Source organism: Cebidichthys violaceus, unplaced genomic scaffold (genome assembly GCF_023349555.1).
Source record: "Cebidichthys violaceus isolate CVI_PGR_0920_01 unplaced genomic scaffold, fCebVio1.0.p SCAF_9, whole genome shotgun sequence".
Classification (NCBI taxonomy): domain Eukaryota; kingdom Metazoa; phylum Chordata; class Actinopteri; order Perciformes; family Stichaeidae; genus Cebidichthys; species Cebidichthys violaceus.
The window spans coordinates 2,647,565-2,665,555 of record NW_027176975.1 but is presented as its reverse complement, the minus strand read 5'-3'; the positions used below and the strand labels follow the sequence as shown (position 1 = coordinate 2,665,555).

The window sequence follows — 17,991 nt, the reverse complement described above, 5'->3', positions numbered from 1 at the left end:
CAGCCATCGCACTAGTGCAGCTGTGTCATTCGCAGGGATTGACCAAAGTTTAGTTACACATTTAGGATTTTGAGTTTCCTCTGGTTTTATGGGCCCTTGTAGATGTTTAGATGCAAATGTCAAATTGTTGCACGATTGAATGTGTGACGCCTCTCGCCTCACATTGACGATGCCGGGACAAGAAGCAGGGAGTTCAAACACGAACGTTTTCTATTCTATAGTTTTCTGATTGACGACTCTATTGTCTAATCACCAGTGCATTGTGTGTCTTTGCCGACTTCAGTGTTGTGGTGTAGTCTGTGAGAGTCAGATGTTTGTGGTGACAGACCTCACATCTATGTCTGCACATTTTAACCAGAAGAAGTCGACCGAGGTTCTATCTTCTATCTTTCTTTTAAAGGAAGTCTTCACCACAGGTACTTGTGCACGACATCTCTGAAGTCTTGTGCGGCTCATCTGTTGACATGTCCGTGAAGAACCGATAGGTCGTGGGAAGTGACACATTTTCAGCACATGTCAAGCAAAAAAAAACACACACACACCTGATCAATAGAGGGAATCAAAGTGGTGCATGTAACAACGTTTATTGGGTTACATGTCACAGCAGGTTACAAGGAAGGAAGGGGTCACATTTACACAAGTTACACAAGTAAACATATTCATGATTATTAGTCCTCAGTGTGTGAGAAATTGCATGAAAACTTCCCCCCGGAGCCCAAACAAAAAGAAATCGAGCTTTTCTTTGCACTGGTTATGAAATACATCATCATCATACATCATGTAAGGCTTTAAAGGGTGAATCTGTGACTATTTGCTGTGCAGACAGGCTGCTTAAACTAGGTTAAAGGTGCAACAATATACGGGATTCAGAGTATTCATATTGCAGCAAACAAGTATGATGTAAAGATGTAGAGGTAATGTCTGTCTGAGCAGAGAACAAAGCCTCTCTCCCTCTGAGTTACTACGTTATTACGCTTTCTTGTCGCCTTCTTGTCTGACCAGACATATTTTTTTACATCATTTTGGATAGTTGTATATATATATATATATATATATATATATAGTTTTATATGTCTAATGCTGTTGATCGTAAAGGCGTGCACAGGAAAGCACTTTCTGCTTCTTGCTTGAAAGGTGCTGTAGAAATGAAATCATTATTATCATTATTACTGTTCTTCACACACAGTCTGTTTATGTTGATGTCCACTGGAAGTATTTCCTGCACTTTCCTCACATGAATGCCCTGTTATGCATATTTCAACCACACACAAAAAAAGAAACTTATTCGTAGCTAAAAACGAAACAAACGGAATATATTGTGTAATATAATATAATGTGTCATTTTACCTTGAAATTACCTGTCTTAGCGTGACAATAAGTTTGACTGTGGTTTGTCAGACTCTTACTGCGGTGGGCTCAGAGCAGGGGACAGGAAGTGAGCGTTCTCCACACAATGACATTACCAAGGAAACACGAAGAGACGTTCACCGGCCAACCTGCGGCGATGTCGTTGCGCAATCACACGTCCCAGATGTGAAACCGCTGGTCGGCTCCAGCTGAGAACATCCGAGTGCCGTCAGGGTTTCCGGCCAAGTGCAGCACTCGGTGAGAATGACCTGAAAAATCAAAAAATCCAACGCGATTCAATACAATTCACTACATTTGTCTATTCTTAAATGAGTAACACAAGTCATAAAGATGTTGTAAATGATCTTTAGAGGATTTTTAGAGGATGTTTTTCGCATGTAAGCCCCCCCCTGACAAATTCATAAATACCTCAGGAAACTGTGACATGTCATAGCACACGGAGTGACTTTTGATGTGTTCAATTCACAGTTTCACATTTGCTGGAAGCCCGGGACACGAATGAGTCAGCGAATATCTCAGCGCTCGACGACACGACCGTCACACGGACGCCGCTGCGAGTGTCACTCAGCGATGCGATACGCTTATTGTTCGACGTATGTCTGCACATCAGCTGCTCTGACCTGACAGCTGGTAGACGGGCCTGAGGGAGGGGAACTCCCAGGACCAGCAGGTGACCCGGTGATGAGGGAGGCCGTGACCCGTGACCAGACGTCTGCTCCTCTCGGCCCAGCGCAGAGAACAAATCTGCAAATTGGGAGTCATAAAGATACGGTCTGTCTGATATGTATACATGGTCAAAGGTAACTATGTTGTTGTTTGTATTTTGGGGTGAACCGTCCCTTTAATCACCTGAGAGTTCGTGTTGGCAGAAGTCACGCAAGTCCCCGAATCTGTGTCCCAAACTCTCAGCTCTCCATCGTTCCACCCGCCTCCTGTGGCGATCACCTTTCTCTGCCATGGACACCAAGCCATTGCCTGAACACACACACACACACACACACACACACACACACACACACACACACACACACACACACACACACACTGACAGCAGATTGTCTGACATCTGACAGACAGGATCTGTTTTGAAGCACACACACCGACCTTAACGGCGCTGGGCTGCGTCATCGTGGCGATCGGCTGACGTGACCCCGCGACCCCCGCGACGTCACCGCCCCAGACGCGGAGACGGCCCCCCGCGGAGCCGCTGGCCAGCCGGTCGCCTCCCGGGGACCACTGGAGGCCGCAGACCTCCTCCTCCTGGACGACGGCGCCCACCAGAGGCTCGGGAGCCCGAGGGTCGAGGTGATGGATGCGTCCGAGAGCAGAGCCGCTGTGGGATCGCGTCAACCGTCATTCTGACAGAGTTAAGAACGATGCTGGGATTCACTTTGACGACACACACCTGCTGAGTAACTGCTGCTTCCAGGAAAGCCCTCTGACCACGGAGAGGTGTGACGGCAGACTTCTCATGTTCCGTTTGTGTTCAACGTCCCACAGCTACGAAAGTCAAACAGAGAGAGAGAGAGAGAGAGACGCCACAAACCAGTCATCCTGCTGATGTCACCCCCCCCCCCCCCCCCCCCCCCCCCCCCCCCCCCCCTCCCAGCCCCATACCACAGTTTGCATGAATCACTTTCCACCCTGCAGCCACCTGTATCTCCCCTCGCCGGGTCCCGACGCAGAGAGTGACGCCGTCCCGGCTCCAGCTCAGGCAGGAGACGGACGGCGTCCGACGGCGCTCCCGTCCCGGCGACGGACTCGGGTCCAAAGATCCCGCCAGGGTTAGGGTTTCTGAATTCCAAATGTAGACAGAAGAGCCCAGTGCTAACGCAACCACACCGTCACAGCTGCAGTCGAGAAGATCAGTGTCTGAAAAGAGAGGGAGAGAGAGACAGAGAGAGAGACAGAGAGAGAGAGACAGAGAGAGAGAGAGAGACAGAGAGAGAGACAGAGAGAGAGAGACAGAGAGAGACAGAGAGAGAGACAGAGAGAGAGAGAGAGAGAGAGAGAGAGAGAGAGAGAGAGAGACAGAGAGAGAGAGAGAGAGAGAGAGACAGAGAGAGAGACAGATAGAGACAGACAGAGAGAGAGACAGACAGACAGAGAGAGAGACAGACAGACAGACAGACAGAGAGAGATAGAGATAGAGAGAGAGATAGATAGAGAGAGAGAGAGGTAGAGACAGAGAGAGACAGAGAGGGGCTGTTCTGAGTCAGACTACGGTGTGATTTAGGTTTGTTAAAAACCAACATTCTCCACAATCAGAAGCTATATGTTTTGCTGCTGACTCGATGTCCAACGCTGTGTTCATTTATTAAAAAAAGCAATAAGAGCAGAGGTCATGTGACCTCATAAAGATGTATCTTCTCTTACAGTAGTCGTTCAGCAGCGACGGTGCCGCCAACCTCATCACCGACTTCCCCCCCCGCTGACCCGAGGGTGTTTGGTCCAGGAGAGCAAACGGCTGCAGAGCATGTCCTCTCTGGACACAATCTACCATGGAGACAAACACAAACATGTATCTCACCAAAACACTCCTACATGAAACACACACGAACGCAATGCCTCTTTGGTTTACTGTTGATGAATTCACTGAGACTAAAAAATCACTCACTTCTCTCAAAAGAAAAGGAGAAGAAATGAAAAACACCTTCATGAAATAAAATAATAAAACATAAGTGAAAGTAAACCTGCGTGTGCGCCTCCATGTTCTGGACCCGCAGCTGTCCACACCCACCCCTGCACAAGAAGACGTTGTTTATTCGTTGTCAGTGACTCTTCATGATCATCGTTATTATCATCGATAGGATCCTGTGATCAATAGAAGGACAGCCTGCAGAGGAGGATTCTGGACCGTTTTGCAGGCGGACCTGTTCTGGGGCGTCTTCTGCGGCCGGCGGTCCCTCGGCGGTGAAGGCCCGCGGTGCGTTCACTGTCTCCGATTGGGAGAGATAACGTCCCGGGAGACAGGGAGACGGCAGGACACACAGTGGTGAAGAGGACAAGGAAAGGACACATGAGGGGGGTGTGACACATGTGATTTAAAGTCACGTGTTTCTCTTCTAAGTTTTGCATTCTGAGTTTATAAATCAGAAAACTGTAATATAATGAGGTGAAAATACAAATATGCCATTTTCAGAACTCGGTGGAGCTTTAATTCCTTTATACCACCTGAGATAATATTGATGGGTTTTTCAGATTGTGATCACACAAAGGTTTGGGTTAATAGTCCCTCCTGATCTCGTTTGATGGTTCACGTAGTACCTCGTTGCGGGCCTCTCCGTGCCGGTTCGCGGTGTCCCGGTGGGGAGTCCAGCTCCAGTCTCTGGCGGACGGCGTCGAGCTCAAAGCTGGGCTCACACTGCCGCGACGTGGCCAGCGGTGTACTCGCAGCGGGACCCTCGCTGCCGGTCCTCTGGGTGATCCGCCTCTTGAACCGCCCGTACGAGACGCGGTGAGTCCCGCTGTGTCCCTGAGGAGGAGGAGGAGGAGGAGGAGGAGGAGGAGGAGGAGAAGAAGAAGAAGAAGAAGAAGAAGAAGAAATACATGAAGTCACAATAATACTGAAAACTGACACACTTCACACCTCTAACAACTTCAAAACACACAACTCCACTAGTGGCAAGTAAACGAGAGAAAGAGCAACACTTCCGGTTAAGACTTTCAAAGCAAAAGCATTGTAATTTTTCTATTTTCCCTCTTTAAGGTGCAGATATAAATACGGCAAGATTGAACCAGATCAACAATTAGTGTGTTAAAAGATGAGTTAAGGCAGATGACTTGTCAATCAGCGTGTAGCCCCGCCCCCTAAAGCATCCCCTTCTTTATGGTCTGTTTGACTCTAAATGTTCCATAATGTACTAAATGAACATCATGCTGTATTGAAGAAGACTGTAAACTAGAGATTGAGACCATAAACTCATGTTTACAATGTTTACTGAGGGAATAAATCAAGAGAGAAGTAGAGTCATTTCAGACTAGACTTCTATACAACCAGAGGAGTCGCCCCCTGGTGGACACTAGAGAGGATGCATGTTTAACACACTTCCTTCTTTCGATATAAAATGGTGTAATGTCATCATGACCATTTTTCATATTTAACTGACTTACTCCACTCAGAAACATGACCCAGGTATTGAGTGTTAAACTTTTGATGTTCCTCTTATTTTGTAAAGAGTCTCGCGCTCAGCTTCCGGTATTGCCGTAGTCTTCTCGCCAACTTTAGCTGAGCTTCCAGGACTTTTATGCAGGGAGTTCGCGTCTTCGGTCCACGGTTCATTTTTTCGCCCCCTCCAAGATGGAGGCCTTAGGGGGCTACCCTACTAAGTCCTCCAGCCCGAAAGCGAAGACGTTGACGGTCCTGGTGAGCATGACGGTCGGCGTCGGCTGTCTGTTCCTCCTGCAGACTCAGCTGAAGCCGAGGAAACCGGCGGACTTCTACTCGTTCGTGGTGAAGGACGCGAAGGGGAGGACGGTGTCTCTGGAGAAGTACCGAGGAAAAGTGAGTCCACATCATCACCGTTCTGGGAGGAAATAACGTGCACGCTTTTTCAAAAAAAAGTCACCGTTAAACCTGGCGTTTCATTGCACGTGAGAGGCGCGCTTCTCCTTCTTTACACCCCCTCCGTGTCTCCCCTCTTTCCTTTTACAGGCGTCTTTGGTTGTAAACGTGGCGAGCCACAGCGAGCGGACCGAGGCCAACTACGCGTCCCTGCAGGAGCTCCACCGGGAGCTGGGCACCTCTCACTTCAACGTCCTGGCCTTCCCGTGTGGCCAGTTCGGGGACACGGAGACCGGGAGCAGCCGGGACATCGAGGCGTTCGCCAAGTCCGCCTACGGCGTCACATTCCCGTTCTTCAGCAGGATCAAAATCATGGGCTCGGAGGCGGACCCGGCCTTCAAGTTCCTCACGGGTTGGTCTCCAAGACACCATAGACTCCACTATCGACCCTAAAACCTAAAAGACTGAACCCGCAGCGCTGCAACAACACTTACACGTCATGTTTTTGACATCTGTGAAGCTGTAACTAGTACATGTTTCATGTTTGACATGATATCCCTACAGTCTCTAAATATCCTTCATGGGAAATACACTCCATCTCAGTGTATATAGTCACAATATAATATATATGTTTATATGACTTAAACATTGACAAATACAAAATGCAACTCAGTCGGTCAGACGGTAATCTGTCCGTGACTCATTCATGTCGTTGTGTGCACCGGTTTTAACGTGTCGTCGACGTGCTGCTTTGTTCAGATTCGGTGCAGAAGACCCCCAAGTGGAACTTCTGGAAGTTCCTGGTGGACCCAGAGGGGAAGGTGGTCCGCTTCTGGAGAACGGACGAGTCCGCCGAGAGCATCCGACGGGAGGCCACGGCGCTGGTGCGAGAAATCATCCTGAAGAAACGGGTGGAGCTGTGACGGTCCGACAACAACATACCGTGTGTGTGTGTGTGTGTGTGTGTGTGTGTGTGTGTGTGTGTGTGTGTGTGTGTGTGTGTGTGTGTGTGCGCGCGCCAGCCATCCTGCGGTTATTAATGACAATCATGATGGACATTCCTTATCATGACCGCTGCTGCAGCTGGAGGACTGTTTCGCCGTCACAGTGTTCTTTGTACCATCTCTCTCTAATGTTTACATTAAACTCTCTTATGGTGCAGCATAAAGCCCATTTTGACTCTTTTTTTTTTCAGCCCGGAAGCGACCATATTTGGAATGCGGAGGAGTGACGTAGAGACGCCGTATACGTCTCTGGTAGAGACCTGTCAATCAGCGTGTAGCCCCGCCCCTAAATCATCCCCTGCTTTATGGTCTGTTTGACTCTAAATGGAGCATAATGTACTAAATGAACATCATGCTGTATTGAAGAAGACTGGAAACTAGAGATTGAGACCATAAACTCATGTTTACAATGTTTACTGAGGGAATAAATCAAGAGAGAAGTAGAGTCATTTTAGACTAGACTTCTATACAACCAGAGGAGTCGCCCCCTGGTGGACACTAGAGAGAATGCAGCTTTAAGACACAGAACAGAAGGTTGTCTGCTGTGCACAACCTGCTTTTATTTTATTATGTTTTTAATATGTAGAAGTGACACGTTAGCTGAGGACTCTCCTGGGTTTTGTGGATCTAGATGGACAGCTGGAGGGCAGCAGCAGGTAAGCCGGCACACAGAACCAACCAGCTAACAAGACACTGCCTCCCAGCCGCCCACAACGCCGTTCTGGGTGTCTTTGTCTGACCAGAAGCTCAAACACGTTTGATGCATCATAACGTTGCACGAGTCTGAGTGTAACTGTGAAGAGTGCAGCTGTTCAGGGAGCAGAGCAGGGTGAGCTGGCACAACAAACATCAGCTAACAGTACACTGCCTCCCGACCAGCCGCCGGCTACAGGTATGCAAATGAGCGGATTTGACTACGTGTCGAGCTGAACGTCCAGAAAAATCCTGACCCGACAGGTAAGAGGGAAGCCATTTTTTTATTTTTGAATGTGGGCTGAACTGTCCCCTTTTAATGCTTTCCTCATTCATTCATTCATGCATTCATCTCCTTCTAAACCTTATCCCACTGTCGAGTGGTCGTTCCTCAGGTGAGTGATAGGCGGCGGGGGGTCAGAGGTCAGTCGGTGTAGCAGCAGTGGAGGAGTGCAGCTGACAGCTGTCCATCAGATGGCACAGCCAGCAGCAGTGCACTGCCACACTGTCACCACCGTCAGAGGAGAAGGAGGAGGAGGAGGAGGAGGTCACTACAATTAAATGTTCCCTTTCGTTTCCCGTCTTACCTTGAAGGAGCAGTGTCTCCTCCTCCCTAGGTCTCTCAGCGTTCTCCTCGCATCGTCCTGGTTACATAAAAACAATAACAGACCTCAGTCAAGAAACGACTTTCTAATCCGCTAAACTAATTCTAAGACCTCTAAATTGAGAATTATTGTTACTGACGTCATAATGGGAGGCCTGTGAATGTTTGAATGAAGGTGTGAACATGGTGAATAAGCTCAGTTTCATTGGTACCAGAGAGACGCAGCAGCAGCAGCAGCTCATAATGATAACCTATAAAGCTAAATTAAATTTAAATAATGACATTTAGTAACTCACCCGGTCGTTTGATGGTCCGCCTGTAAGTTTCATCTCCACTCGACTACAGAGCCCCGAGCCCCGTCACCTCTCCGCCCCGTCCGAGGTCGCGCTCCTGCCCGGTGCACCTGTCGTCTGCTCTCCCGGACGGACTCCGCTCCCTAAATACTCTCCTCCAGGGCGGACGGTGGAGCGGGAAACCCCGTCATCTGCTCCGCTATTGGTGCTTATGAAGTGTAGTCCTGTTTGCTGGGATTCCACTCCGCGTCCCGGTTTCTACTGGAAACAAATAGATGCAATAAAAAAGAAAAGAAAAAAAAGAGCAACGCGGTAATGTTTTAAAGGTGGAGGCGGCAACATGTTGTCAGTGAATGATGTATGGTGTCAGTCTGCACGCGCTGTATCTCACATCTATTAATATTAATAATGATGATTATAGTTTGTAGGATCGTTCAAACACAAAGGCATGTAAAGCAAGGACTCGTGTAACACATTTAAAAGGAAATAAGAATGAAATATACTAAAAAAAAAAAGATTTTTTTCTTCAGTTATAATGAGAGACAAAACATACATAATTATAATAAGTTGCGATAGATCATAGCAGCAGTGTGTAGTGTTGATGTAAACTAAATATTGTCCTATAGCAGGTAAACGTTCTAGTTTTTCTAATTTAATTTGAGTAATTAAATTAAATATTTGTATTAACAACTAAACTGAAATCATACAAAATAAATCAATTCGAGGATTCTAGATTTTAAGCAAAATATTTTATTTCACAATATATGAATTAAAACTGACATAATAATAATACCATTTTATTTTGATAAAATAAAACAACTTTCACAATAAACGTGAAAAGTCAACAAACACCGGAGAAACAAAAGACATTTAATTTCAGGACAATTTTCGGACAGTCTCGTGACTGCTCCTCACTCAGGCTCGTGTTAATGACGAGCTCTCCGCTCCGCTCTGGCGCTAAGTGGGCCGAACGGCGCGAGCGGCGCACGTTCTCGCCACCTGCCACGTCCATATGCGCTCGCTCACCACGAGCTCGAGCCTGAAACTGTGCGACAGGTGCGCGCTTCTCAAAGAATCGCAAAAGCACGCAGACACGCGCTGCCACCAGAGAGCCACAACAAAGGGCCGTACTGCGTATTCAAGTTGTGCCCATTATTAAAGGTGCACGTATAGGTCTTCTCCGAATTTGTCTCGTGACTTTGTCGTTATAAGCAGCCAATTAAGCTGGTAGGCTCATGTTGTCCTCATCGTATTACTTTAAAATGTACAATAGTCCCTTATAACGTCTCACTTGAATATAAAAAAAATGCTCAATTAAAATCTTAACTCTGTAAGTGATATTTACCCAGAGGCCTTTATTGTTTTTCCCGCGGGGCTCTGTCTGGTTTTGCAGCCTCCCTCCAGGTTTGGCTTTAGTCACCTTAGAAACTCATTGTGTCTGTATCCCCCCCCCCCCCCCCCCCCCCCCCCCCCCCCCCCCCCACCCCCGCCCCTACCTCCCGCATTGTCCCGTCCCCCCCGCAGTTTGGCGGTAGCTTAACCGGCCAAATGTGTCACGAGCAGCTCGTGCTCTCGGTGACAAAAAACGGATTTTGTTTGCAGTAAAGTGGCTCGAGGCGCGCCTGGCTGTGAAGGTCTGTGCGGTTCCGCGAGGCAGCAGGAAGTTAAGTCGTTGACGGCTGCGGGGGTCACGTCTGGTCCCCGTGAGTGCGGGAAAGTTACCTTTCAGTTTTTAGGAAGCTTACTTATACTAGTTCTAGATGGAAAAAAAATGTGCTTTTTACTTCACTTTACTGCAATACATGAGTTAGTTTCCGATATAAAATGACCAATTATAGTACAAATACATTGTACTATTATTGGTTAATATAACCTTTTATTGATCCTGCAATTCCCAAGCTATATATATATATATATATATATATATATATACAAATCAAATAATATATATGATTCTGCACTGATACTTTCACTGTAACAAATTGCTGTAAAAATACAAGAAACAGTATTGTACTGTTGTTCTTCGTAAATACAGTTGAATACAGTTAAATAACAGAATAATGCATTTTCTATACACTGTATTGTAATAATTTTTACAGTATTAAACCGCTGTTGTGAATTACAGTAGGTACGCTGTAGAATTACGGTGGAATGCTGGAAGCTGTAGCTGCCAGCTGTTCACTGTAATTTGTTACTGTGTGTACTTTTACTTACAGTTTCAGAGTTCAAAGCTCTGAACATTTAGTTTGTAGCAGAGCGGAACATTACCGGGTTAAAAAACATCTAAACATTTTGACCAGTACCATTCTCACAGTGACTCAACAACTTTTCATTTAAGTGGCGTGTTTACTGACACACTAGTCAGGGTTTGAGCATGAAATGACTGAGTTACTACATTTGACATGAATACGTGCAAAAGAGTTGTGATGTTACATCAAACAGTAATGATAAAAAATGGATGGATGTATAGATTTATTGATGTATAGATGGAAGGATGGATGGATAGAAGTATAGATGTATAGATAGATGGATGGATGTATAGATGGATGGATGGAAGGATTGAAGGATGGATGTATATATGGGTGGATGGAAGAATAGATGGATGGATGGATGGACGGAAGAATGGATGGAGGGATGATGAGGCATTTTTTTGATGGATAATAGATAGATGAATAGATATTGTAGATATATAACTATAGATGTATTGATGTATAGATGAATGGATGGAGGAAGGATGGGTGTAGAGACGGACGCACACACAGACAGAGAGACACACAGACAGACGGACAGATGCAGCTCTGTGTTTATGAGACCTGGATCTCTTCATCCGGCTCTTCTTCTTATCTTTGTTTTCTTTCTGCTGACAGCGGCGCTGCCTTCACTGCTCTAAAGTCAACAGGTTTGGGGAGTTTAAACAGGTGTCCCACCTGAGGTTCCACATCGAAATAAGTTCATCTCTTCTTCCTGTTTTGGTTTCTTCTTGTACCAAAACAATTTATAAGATAGGTTTTTGGGGAAATATGCGTGTTTTGTGTTTTTGGTTGAGTATGCAGTAAATAGCAGTAAATCATGCAACCTGGAGATTTCAATTTCCAAAACCAAGGATCTAAACAAGGATGTTGTCTGCAATGCATCCTGCCTCAGGGCCCCTTGTTCAGACCACACAGCCACTCAGACAAGAGACAAAAGGGAAGGAAGTCCCCGCTTCTTAAAGTCGGGTCACGGGGTCACATTTGTTTTTCGATTGCCGCAAACAAGAAACGTTTTCTTTCCGTTTGCTCAAACACCGCCTCCTAACAAAAAGCACTCCAACACAGCTTTACAAAACATAACTTTTATTTCCCCCCCCGAGACAAATCATATCGTCGGAGCGTGAAGATAAACCCGACGGTGCCCCATTGTTGGGCCGGATCATTACGTTTCGAGGCCTGTAAACAGAAACACAATGAAAAGTGGCAGTGTCGTTTCCTTTTGTCAGGCGCCACCTCTGACTGATCAGCTCACCAGCTACCTGAGGAACACATCGCTGAATCATTTACAGGTCTCCCTATACATGTGTTTGTTAAGCATTAACGACCGCTGCCCACCCACACCTCCTCCCGAATCACAGAGGGATCCGGCTCCGCGCTCGCATTGAGCCTCCGGTTTCAGCTGTGGTCGGGAACCCAGCGGAAGCGGTACCCCCCCCGCTGCGTCCTGGAGGTGAAGGCCCGTCCGTGAGGAAACACCCGAGTCCTCATGGTGCAGTGTTCTCGGACGGACGTTCTGAAGGACGAGACGCTCTCGTCGGGCTCCGCTCCGTCCGCCGCCGAGCCGCCGGAGACGGACGTCCGCAGGCCCGAGAATGCGCCGTGCATGCGTACGGCCTCCGGTTCCCGCGGCGGCCTCGTCCCGTGCAGGACGGCGTTGCAGCGCGTGCTGATGTCCCTCAGCATGTCCTCCACTGAGTCGGAGGGCTCCGTTTCGTACCCTTCGTCGGGCCGCTGCCGCTTGCAGGGACTCGGGGAAGCGTTGCCGCCGCGGGGCGTCGCCGGCTCCCTCGCCGGTGGCTCTCTGACTGTCATCAGTCTCTGAAGACCAACAGACACACAGATGGATTCACAAGGTTAGATAACAACATGTATTTTTGGCCGTGCTTTCGTCTCGGGCCGTGTACTCACTTCGAGCACCGAGGCCAGGCGCTTTGCGCGGCTGGCCAGCTGCCTGAGGGGAAGGTTCCTCTCCTGGAGGGAGTCGACCTCCTCCTGTCGCCGCCGCAGAGTCTCATGGAGCTGAGGACGCACAGAGACAAAGTCACGCTGACAGAAGACACGGTGCTCAAACCGAGAGTCCTTTCCTCTTTGGCACAACCAGTTCTTTGTGTTTCCACACAAGTTCTGCACACGTTTAAACCACTGGGTTAAAGGGTTCATACATCGTTTGTTTTGGTGTCTATTAGAACATGTTTACGTGCTTTAATGTTCAAAAATCACATTATGTCTCTCATGATATCGGTCTGAATTGCGTCGTTTGCTTCCTGTCAGCTGACGTCATTCACGTACAACGATAACTGGACATAAACGGGGACACATTTAGAATGTTTAAGCTGAAACTTGTATCGGTATTAAACGTAAATATTCTAAATGTGACGTCACACCAGTCAAAGGTCAGTCACAGGGCTTTGGGATCTCTTATTTAGACCCATCTAAACACAAGTCACACAGTCACAGTCACCAAACCCAGAAAAAAGAAGAAGCTCTGAGCGTAAATCTCAGTGAGGATTTACCTGATGGTTGACTTCTATGGAAGCTCCCAACGCCCTGCCCTGGTACTGAGCAATGCCCTGCCAGGGAGCTCGGTCTTGGGCAGATGGTTGATGGCCTGCTTCTGTGGAAGCGTGAACCAGACCGGCCCCCGAAGAGAAGCACCACTGAGGGGCGAGGAGGGGTAGGACGCATCCCTGGAATGGCACCAGCTCGGCTGGAGACAGACTGCTCTCCAGGGTGGCAGGAGAATCTGACAGAGGAGGCAAACACCCCGGGGTTTAGTCAGCATGTCTTATTTTTGAGTTCTAATATTATTATTAATATCAGTAGTTTTATTGTAGTACACACTATCAAGACTCCACAGCAGAAGAGTTGCTTTGCGTCACTCACCTGCCATGAAATCCAGCGCATAATCTCCAAAGTCTTGGTCATCTCCATCGGACTCGTTCACCTGAGGGCGAGTCAAACAGACGATCAGAAGACATCCACGCGGATTCAAAACGTCTGAGTCAACATGGAAATCACAACTGCCCCCAAACCTGGTAGTCCCACCACGACCACGCGGCGCGATGCGGCCCACAAAACGTCTGGGTGCTCATTTCAGCGAAGTGTGCCGTCGCGTGAGTGAGTTTTTTAGGACGCACTGTGCCAAAAGACGCGGACCAAGACGTGGGAGGTCCCGCTAATTAGCGGGTAGCCCCGGCGTGTCACGAGTAAACCACGATCTCATTCGTGCAGAATTCCAGCACATCGCGTCACACATTAACAACCTTATCTGCTGCCATATATCATCTCCTGCTATTACATGTGCGTTATTAAAAGTCGTGGATTTACATGACAGATCTGGCGCCTCAAAGACACGGGACGCCTTACTAAGAATAAGACATGTCTTTCTGGTACTGAAGAGTTATATATATATATATATTTTCTAAACTCACCTGAGAGCCGAGGGAGTCGCCCTCCCGCCTCACCGCGGACGCGCAGTCCTCCAAATCATCCCACGCGATTGTTGAAAAACCTGGAACACAAGTAAGGTGCGTCTGCATCATGATTCAAGCGTGGACCATTTACGTGCACGTGCCGGCACGTTTCTTATTGTGTTGCATGAAACACAACGTCAGAGATGCGCATACCTTGCTCGATGACGCACGGGAGCTCAACGTACACACTGACCGGGCTGCTGCTCCGTGGCACCAGCTTGTCCTGCAGGTAGAGAGTCTGTTAGCGCCGCTACACGGAGCTGAGTTATATGCGTCATTGTCAGGAGAAAGTATGTCATACCCTTGTGTTTCCCGCAGCCCTCCTCCACTGCTGGTTGGGGCGCGTAGCACCAAACGTCCTCATGTCTCCTTGCATCTCCATCGGCTCGGTTCTGGCTGCAGGACTGAACGGTCCACGGTTTGATTCAGAGCTGATTTATAGACGGGATTCTCCCGGTTTGTGCCTCTCCGTGCCGCGGCCTCGGCACCAATCAAATGCACTTAAACGGTCTCCAGGGAGCGACACGCGTCCTCGGAGACTAAAATTGGTGCAGACAAACGGTTTTTCGTCGTCAGAAGTGTAAAGTGGTGCCGCGCACAACGGCGCCATTACAGCAGGTGCTCTCTGCGTCAGACGTGCCCTCCCTCCCTCCTTCTCTCCCTCCCGCCTGCGGGCACATATAGGACCATGTCCGTTTTTAATAAAATCTTTAGCTTTTGTTTGCAAAGTCCTCATAAGGGAAGATCAGCCTGTTAATACGGCCCTATCATTCAGTGCGTAATTTCTACCCAGCTGTGCGTAAAATACTTGAATTAGGTCAAGACCTGTCGCAAAGTGGGGGGAAAAAAAAGGAAAAGGGCAATTACTGCAGACAGCTCAGCAAACACGGGTGACAAATGCCTCTATTGGTACACAAACACGAGTGATCCCGGTTGACCCGCAACGCTGAATGCACCTGTGTGGTCGACACTGTGTCAGCAGGCCGAGATGCCACGCGTAATGGATTATCAGAGAAAGGAACCAGGCTGTGTTGGCACAGGTCAGTTTCAAAATAATGGTGAGCAAAGACGTGGGTGAACTGACAATAGGCCACTGAGGTCACGTATACGGTGAGCGATGCGTTTATTTCTGCTGCTGACCCTGAAGAGGGACGTAAACCTCACATTTAGATCCATGTCCGCCTCGTGGTTTAGTGTTAGTTCAGTAGAAACCCCCTGCTTTGCCCGAACCCAATCCAGATAAAGCGGCCACGCAGCATTCCACTGGTGCGCATTTTGTCAGATTGCGTGATTTTGTCATTCACGTTATCATGTCAGTCAACCACGACACCTGGACCGACATACGTCACATGTTTTCACTTAATATTCAAATAATGAAAACGGATTATGGGTTCACGTTGTTGCGATCATTCAAGAGACCAACACGAAATCATTTACCGATCATTTATTTATTACAATACAGAACAATGAATCAATGACAATGAGTGCATTTTTTAAAAAGGTCCTTCATGACAGTAACACATCCCGTAAACTCGCAGCGCGTACACAGTAAACAATGACTGTGATTCTGAATTATATTCAAAAATAAACAGAATATATTAATGTACTTCATTGATAAACAAAGGTCTGCTATGTGTACAATAAATACAAACGAAATATTGAAAAACTTCATCTCTCTATAACCCCTAGAATAAACCCCCTCAGTTTAGGGAGGGATTCAGCCTCATTCAGACATCGCGTCCAGTGACTCCTGGTTTAGTGACACCAGCAGTCTCAGGTTGTCCTTGCACTCCTGGGCCAGGTTGTGGTTGCGGCTCCCCTGACTCAACAGGGACAGGAAGTGGTCCTTCGCTTCCGGAGAGTCCGCTTCACAGATCTCGGGGCGCTCCGGTGGTTGGGTGCACTGCTCGGCCACAAAACCGAGCCCCTGGTCCTCCTGCTCGCCTTCCAGTAACTCGCCGGCTATCCCCAGCGCGCAGCGCGCCGTCAGTGACGGTGGGTATTTGTTGAAAGCGTAGTCCGCCAGACTCAACTCGCACACCTTGCGCGCGAGGTTGCCGCACCGCCCGGCTCCTTTTGCGTCTGGATACGTGCGCGTAAACCTTGCGCTCTCGGCCCCGAGCTGTGCCGCTTCCGCGCAGTTGGCGTAATAGTCCAGGAAAAAGGCCAGCGTGGGCGCGGCGATGCGGAAGTTCAGGCGGAGGAGGACGAGGCACTCCAGGTTGCAGAGCTGCTCCTTGGTGAACGCGTCGCAGCACAGCGCCAGGAGGTGGCCGATCCGCGGCGAGCACACCTCCACCTGGGCGACGAGAGAGAGAGAGAGAGAGAGAGAGAGAGAGAGAGAGAGAGAGAGAGAGAGAGAGAGAGAGAGAGAGAGAGAGAGAGAGAGAGAGAGAGAGAGAGAGAGAGAGAGAGTGAGTGGCGATGAACAAGATCCAACCCGTCAACCTGTTCACCGGGCACGACGCGCACCTGTTTGCTGGCCAGGAGGAGCGCAGTGACGCCCAGCAGCTGGAAGCAGTCCGCGGCCACCGGCGTGGACGCCATGAACCTGTCCATGATGTTCACCGTCAGGCAGCAGCACTCGAAGGACAGACGGAAGTGTTGGTGGACGGGGACGAGCCAGCTGACGAGCTTACAGCGGGCCTCCGCGGTCAGCTGCGAGTACACAGAGCACAACTCCATCAGTATGAAAAGAGATGGAGAACAGGGAGGATGTTAGTGACAAGATGTCACGTGTTTATCCATCTTCATAGCAGATATAGATGTGTTCATGTCATCCTTTATGCATTCAGACAGCTGTGTTTCTTTAGCTTCAATATGGCAAGATTGCAGGAATCTGATTGAAAACATATTAGATATTTAGAAGTGCAAACAAAAGTTCATCTCTATATCCAATGGATAATCAAGCTATTGTGAAATAGTAGCAATAAATTACACATATTTCTGATTCCTCTACTGTGGTTTCGCTTAACCTAACACTATATAACGTGCGTTATAACCTACTTGTGGCTGGCGCGCCAAGCTTTTGCAGGAATGAAACTGCGCCTCGTTGTCCCTCTGGATCTGGAAACCGACGTCGCCGTACTGGAGGTACCAGTTGGACACCTGTCCCGCGGCAGGCTCGTCCGAACGCAGCGGGGACACGTCTACCCGAGCCGGGGAGCAAATCGGGGAGGATCCCAGGTCTTCCTCGAAACCGGAGTCGCTCAACTTGGACACGAGCGTCTGCTTTCTGTGCCGGGCGGTCTGCCGCTGCCGGACCGTCGCGCGCGCTTCTGTTGGAGGGGACGCGCCGCCGGCCGTCCGTCTCCGTTTGTACGCGGCCTCGGAACCGGACACCATGTCTCTCCGGTACAGGCTGTCACTTACCGGAGCCTTTTCGCTAGCCGTGTGTCACTGAGGCCAGGTCCTAGCGCGGCAGCAAGCCTCCTGTGATGTTGGCCCGCGGGATGGGGAGGGGGAGTTCCGTCTGGCCACGTCATGCTTTCCCGGGGTCTTCCGCGCGCTCCTGCAGGCGCACCTTTCTCCTGTCGCCCGGGCAACCGAGGCTAAGCAATCACTCGTCCCACGTAGGGATTATTTATCCTAAACCTTGAACCATATGTCAGATCATCGCTTGTCGCTGTCACAATAGATCACATAACCCCCCAAAATAACGTTAAAAGAGTATGTTTTCACATTGAATTGTAGCCTAATGTGTTACATTGTTACACGTGTTACTTTTTTAATTCATCAGGTACAAATTGCTTTTCCACTCGTGATATTGAATGTGAAATTTAAAAATATTTTTTACAGAA

At 48.5% G+C, this 17,991-nt stretch overlaps 4 protein-coding genes across 4 annotated transcripts; 1 reads left to right on the top strand and 3 right to left on the bottom strand.

The window, feature by feature from the left end:
* Positions 1 to 600: 600 nt before the first annotated feature.
* LOC137867535 (cell division cycle protein 20 homolog B-like) lies at positions 601 to 8,565 on the bottom strand. The gene is made up of 12 exons (XM_068704172.1): positions 8,470 to 8,565; positions 8,157 to 8,213; positions 4,636 to 4,843; positions 4,242 to 4,303; positions 4,062 to 4,110; positions 3,745 to 3,864; positions 3,023 to 3,240; positions 2,774 to 2,868; positions 2,473 to 2,701; positions 2,218 to 2,343; positions 1,989 to 2,112; positions 601 to 1,616 (listed from the first exon to the last, which is right to left on the bottom strand). Exons 1-12 carry the CDS (start codon positions 8,500 to 8,502, stop codon positions 1,519 to 1,521), a joined length of 1,419 nt encoding a protein of 472 aa, XP_068560273.1. The 5' UTR covers positions 8,503 to 8,565; the 3' UTR covers positions 601 to 1,518.
* On the top strand, positions 5,592 to 7,031 carry gpx8 (glutathione peroxidase 8 (putative)). The gene is made up of 3 exons (XM_068704174.1): positions 5,592 to 5,872; positions 6,023 to 6,284; positions 6,632 to 7,031. Exons 1-3 carry the CDS (start codon positions 5,669 to 5,671, stop codon positions 6,793 to 6,795), a joined length of 630 nt encoding a protein of 209 aa, XP_068560275.1. The 5' UTR covers positions 5,592 to 5,668; the 3' UTR covers positions 6,796 to 7,031.
* A 3,548-nt stretch (positions 8,566 to 12,113) lies between the features above and the next one.
* Positions 12,114 to 14,567, bottom strand: mcidas (multiciliate differentiation and DNA synthesis associated cell cycle protein). The gene is made up of 7 exons (XM_068704313.1): positions 14,493 to 14,567; positions 14,345 to 14,414; positions 14,150 to 14,229; positions 13,602 to 13,662; positions 13,232 to 13,461; positions 12,627 to 12,737; positions 12,114 to 12,536 (listed from the first exon to the last, which is right to left on the bottom strand). Exons 1-7 carry the CDS (start codon positions 14,565 to 14,567, stop codon positions 12,114 to 12,116), a joined length of 1,050 nt encoding a protein of 349 aa, XP_068560414.1.
* Positions 14,568 to 15,786: 1,219 nt separating this feature from the next.
* Positions 15,787 to 17,536, bottom strand: LOC137867111 (cyclin-O). The gene is made up of 3 exons (XM_068703549.1): positions 17,198 to 17,536; positions 16,664 to 16,849; positions 15,787 to 16,490 (listed from the first exon to the last, which is right to left on the bottom strand). The coding sequence occupies exons 1-3, from the start codon at positions 17,534 to 17,536 to the stop codon at positions 15,915 to 15,917; spliced, it is 1,101 nt and encodes a 366-aa protein (XP_068559650.1). The 3' UTR covers positions 15,787 to 15,914.
* Between the last annotated feature and the right edge of the window lie 455 nt (positions 17,537 to 17,991).

Excerpts from the sequence above, each read along its gene's own strand:
- gpx8 (XM_068704174.1), top strand. The coding sequence starts at position 5,669 with ATGGAGGCCTTAGGGGGCTACCCTACTAAGTCCTCCAGCCCGAAAGCG. Across the intron at positions 5,873-6,022 it reads TGGAGAAGTACCGAGGAAAA|GCGTCTTTGGTTGTAAACGT; the intron begins GTGAGTCCACAT and ends TTCCTTTTACAG. Across the intron at positions 6,285-6,631 it reads GGCCTTCAAGTTCCTCACGG|ATTCGGTGCAGAAGACCCCC; the intron begins GTTGGTCTCCAA and ends TGCTTTGTTCAG.
- LOC137867535 (XM_068704172.1), bottom strand. The coding sequence starts at position 8,502 with ATGAAACTTACAGGCGGACCATCAAACGACCGG. Across the intron at positions 3,241-3,744 it reads GTCGCTGCTGAACGACTACT|ACACTGATCTTCTCGACTGC; the intron begins GTAAGAGAAGAT and ends CTCTCTTTTCAG. Across the intron at positions 2,113-2,217 it reads CTGCCAACACGAACTCTCAG|ATTTGTTCTCTGCGCTGGGC; the intron begins GTGATTAAAGGG and ends CCCAATTTGCAG.
- mcidas (XM_068704313.1), bottom strand. The coding sequence starts at position 14,567 with ATGCAAGGAGACATGAGGACGTTTGGTGCTACGCGCCCCAACCAGCAG. Across the intron at positions 13,462-13,601 it reads TGCGCTGGATTTCATGGCAG|ATTCTCCTGCCACCCTGGAG; the intron begins GTGAGTGACGCA and ends CTCCTCTGTCAG. Across the intron at positions 12,537-12,626 it reads GCCTGGCCTCGGTGCTCGAA|AGACTGATGACAGTCAGAGA; the intron begins GTGAGTACACGG and ends GTTGGTCTTCAG.
- LOC137867111 (XM_068703549.1), bottom strand. The coding sequence starts at position 17,536 with ATGGTGTCCGGTTCCGAGGCCGCGTACAAACGGAGACGGACGGCCGGC. Across the intron at positions 16,850-17,197 it reads GCTTGGCGCGCCAGCCACAA|CTGACCGCGGAGGCCCGCTG; the intron begins GTAGGTTATAAC and ends GTGTACTCGCAG. Across the intron at positions 16,491-16,663 it reads TCCTCCTGGCCAGCAAACAG|GTGGAGGTGTGCTCGCCGCG; the intron begins GTGCGCGTCGTG and ends CTCGTCGCCCAG.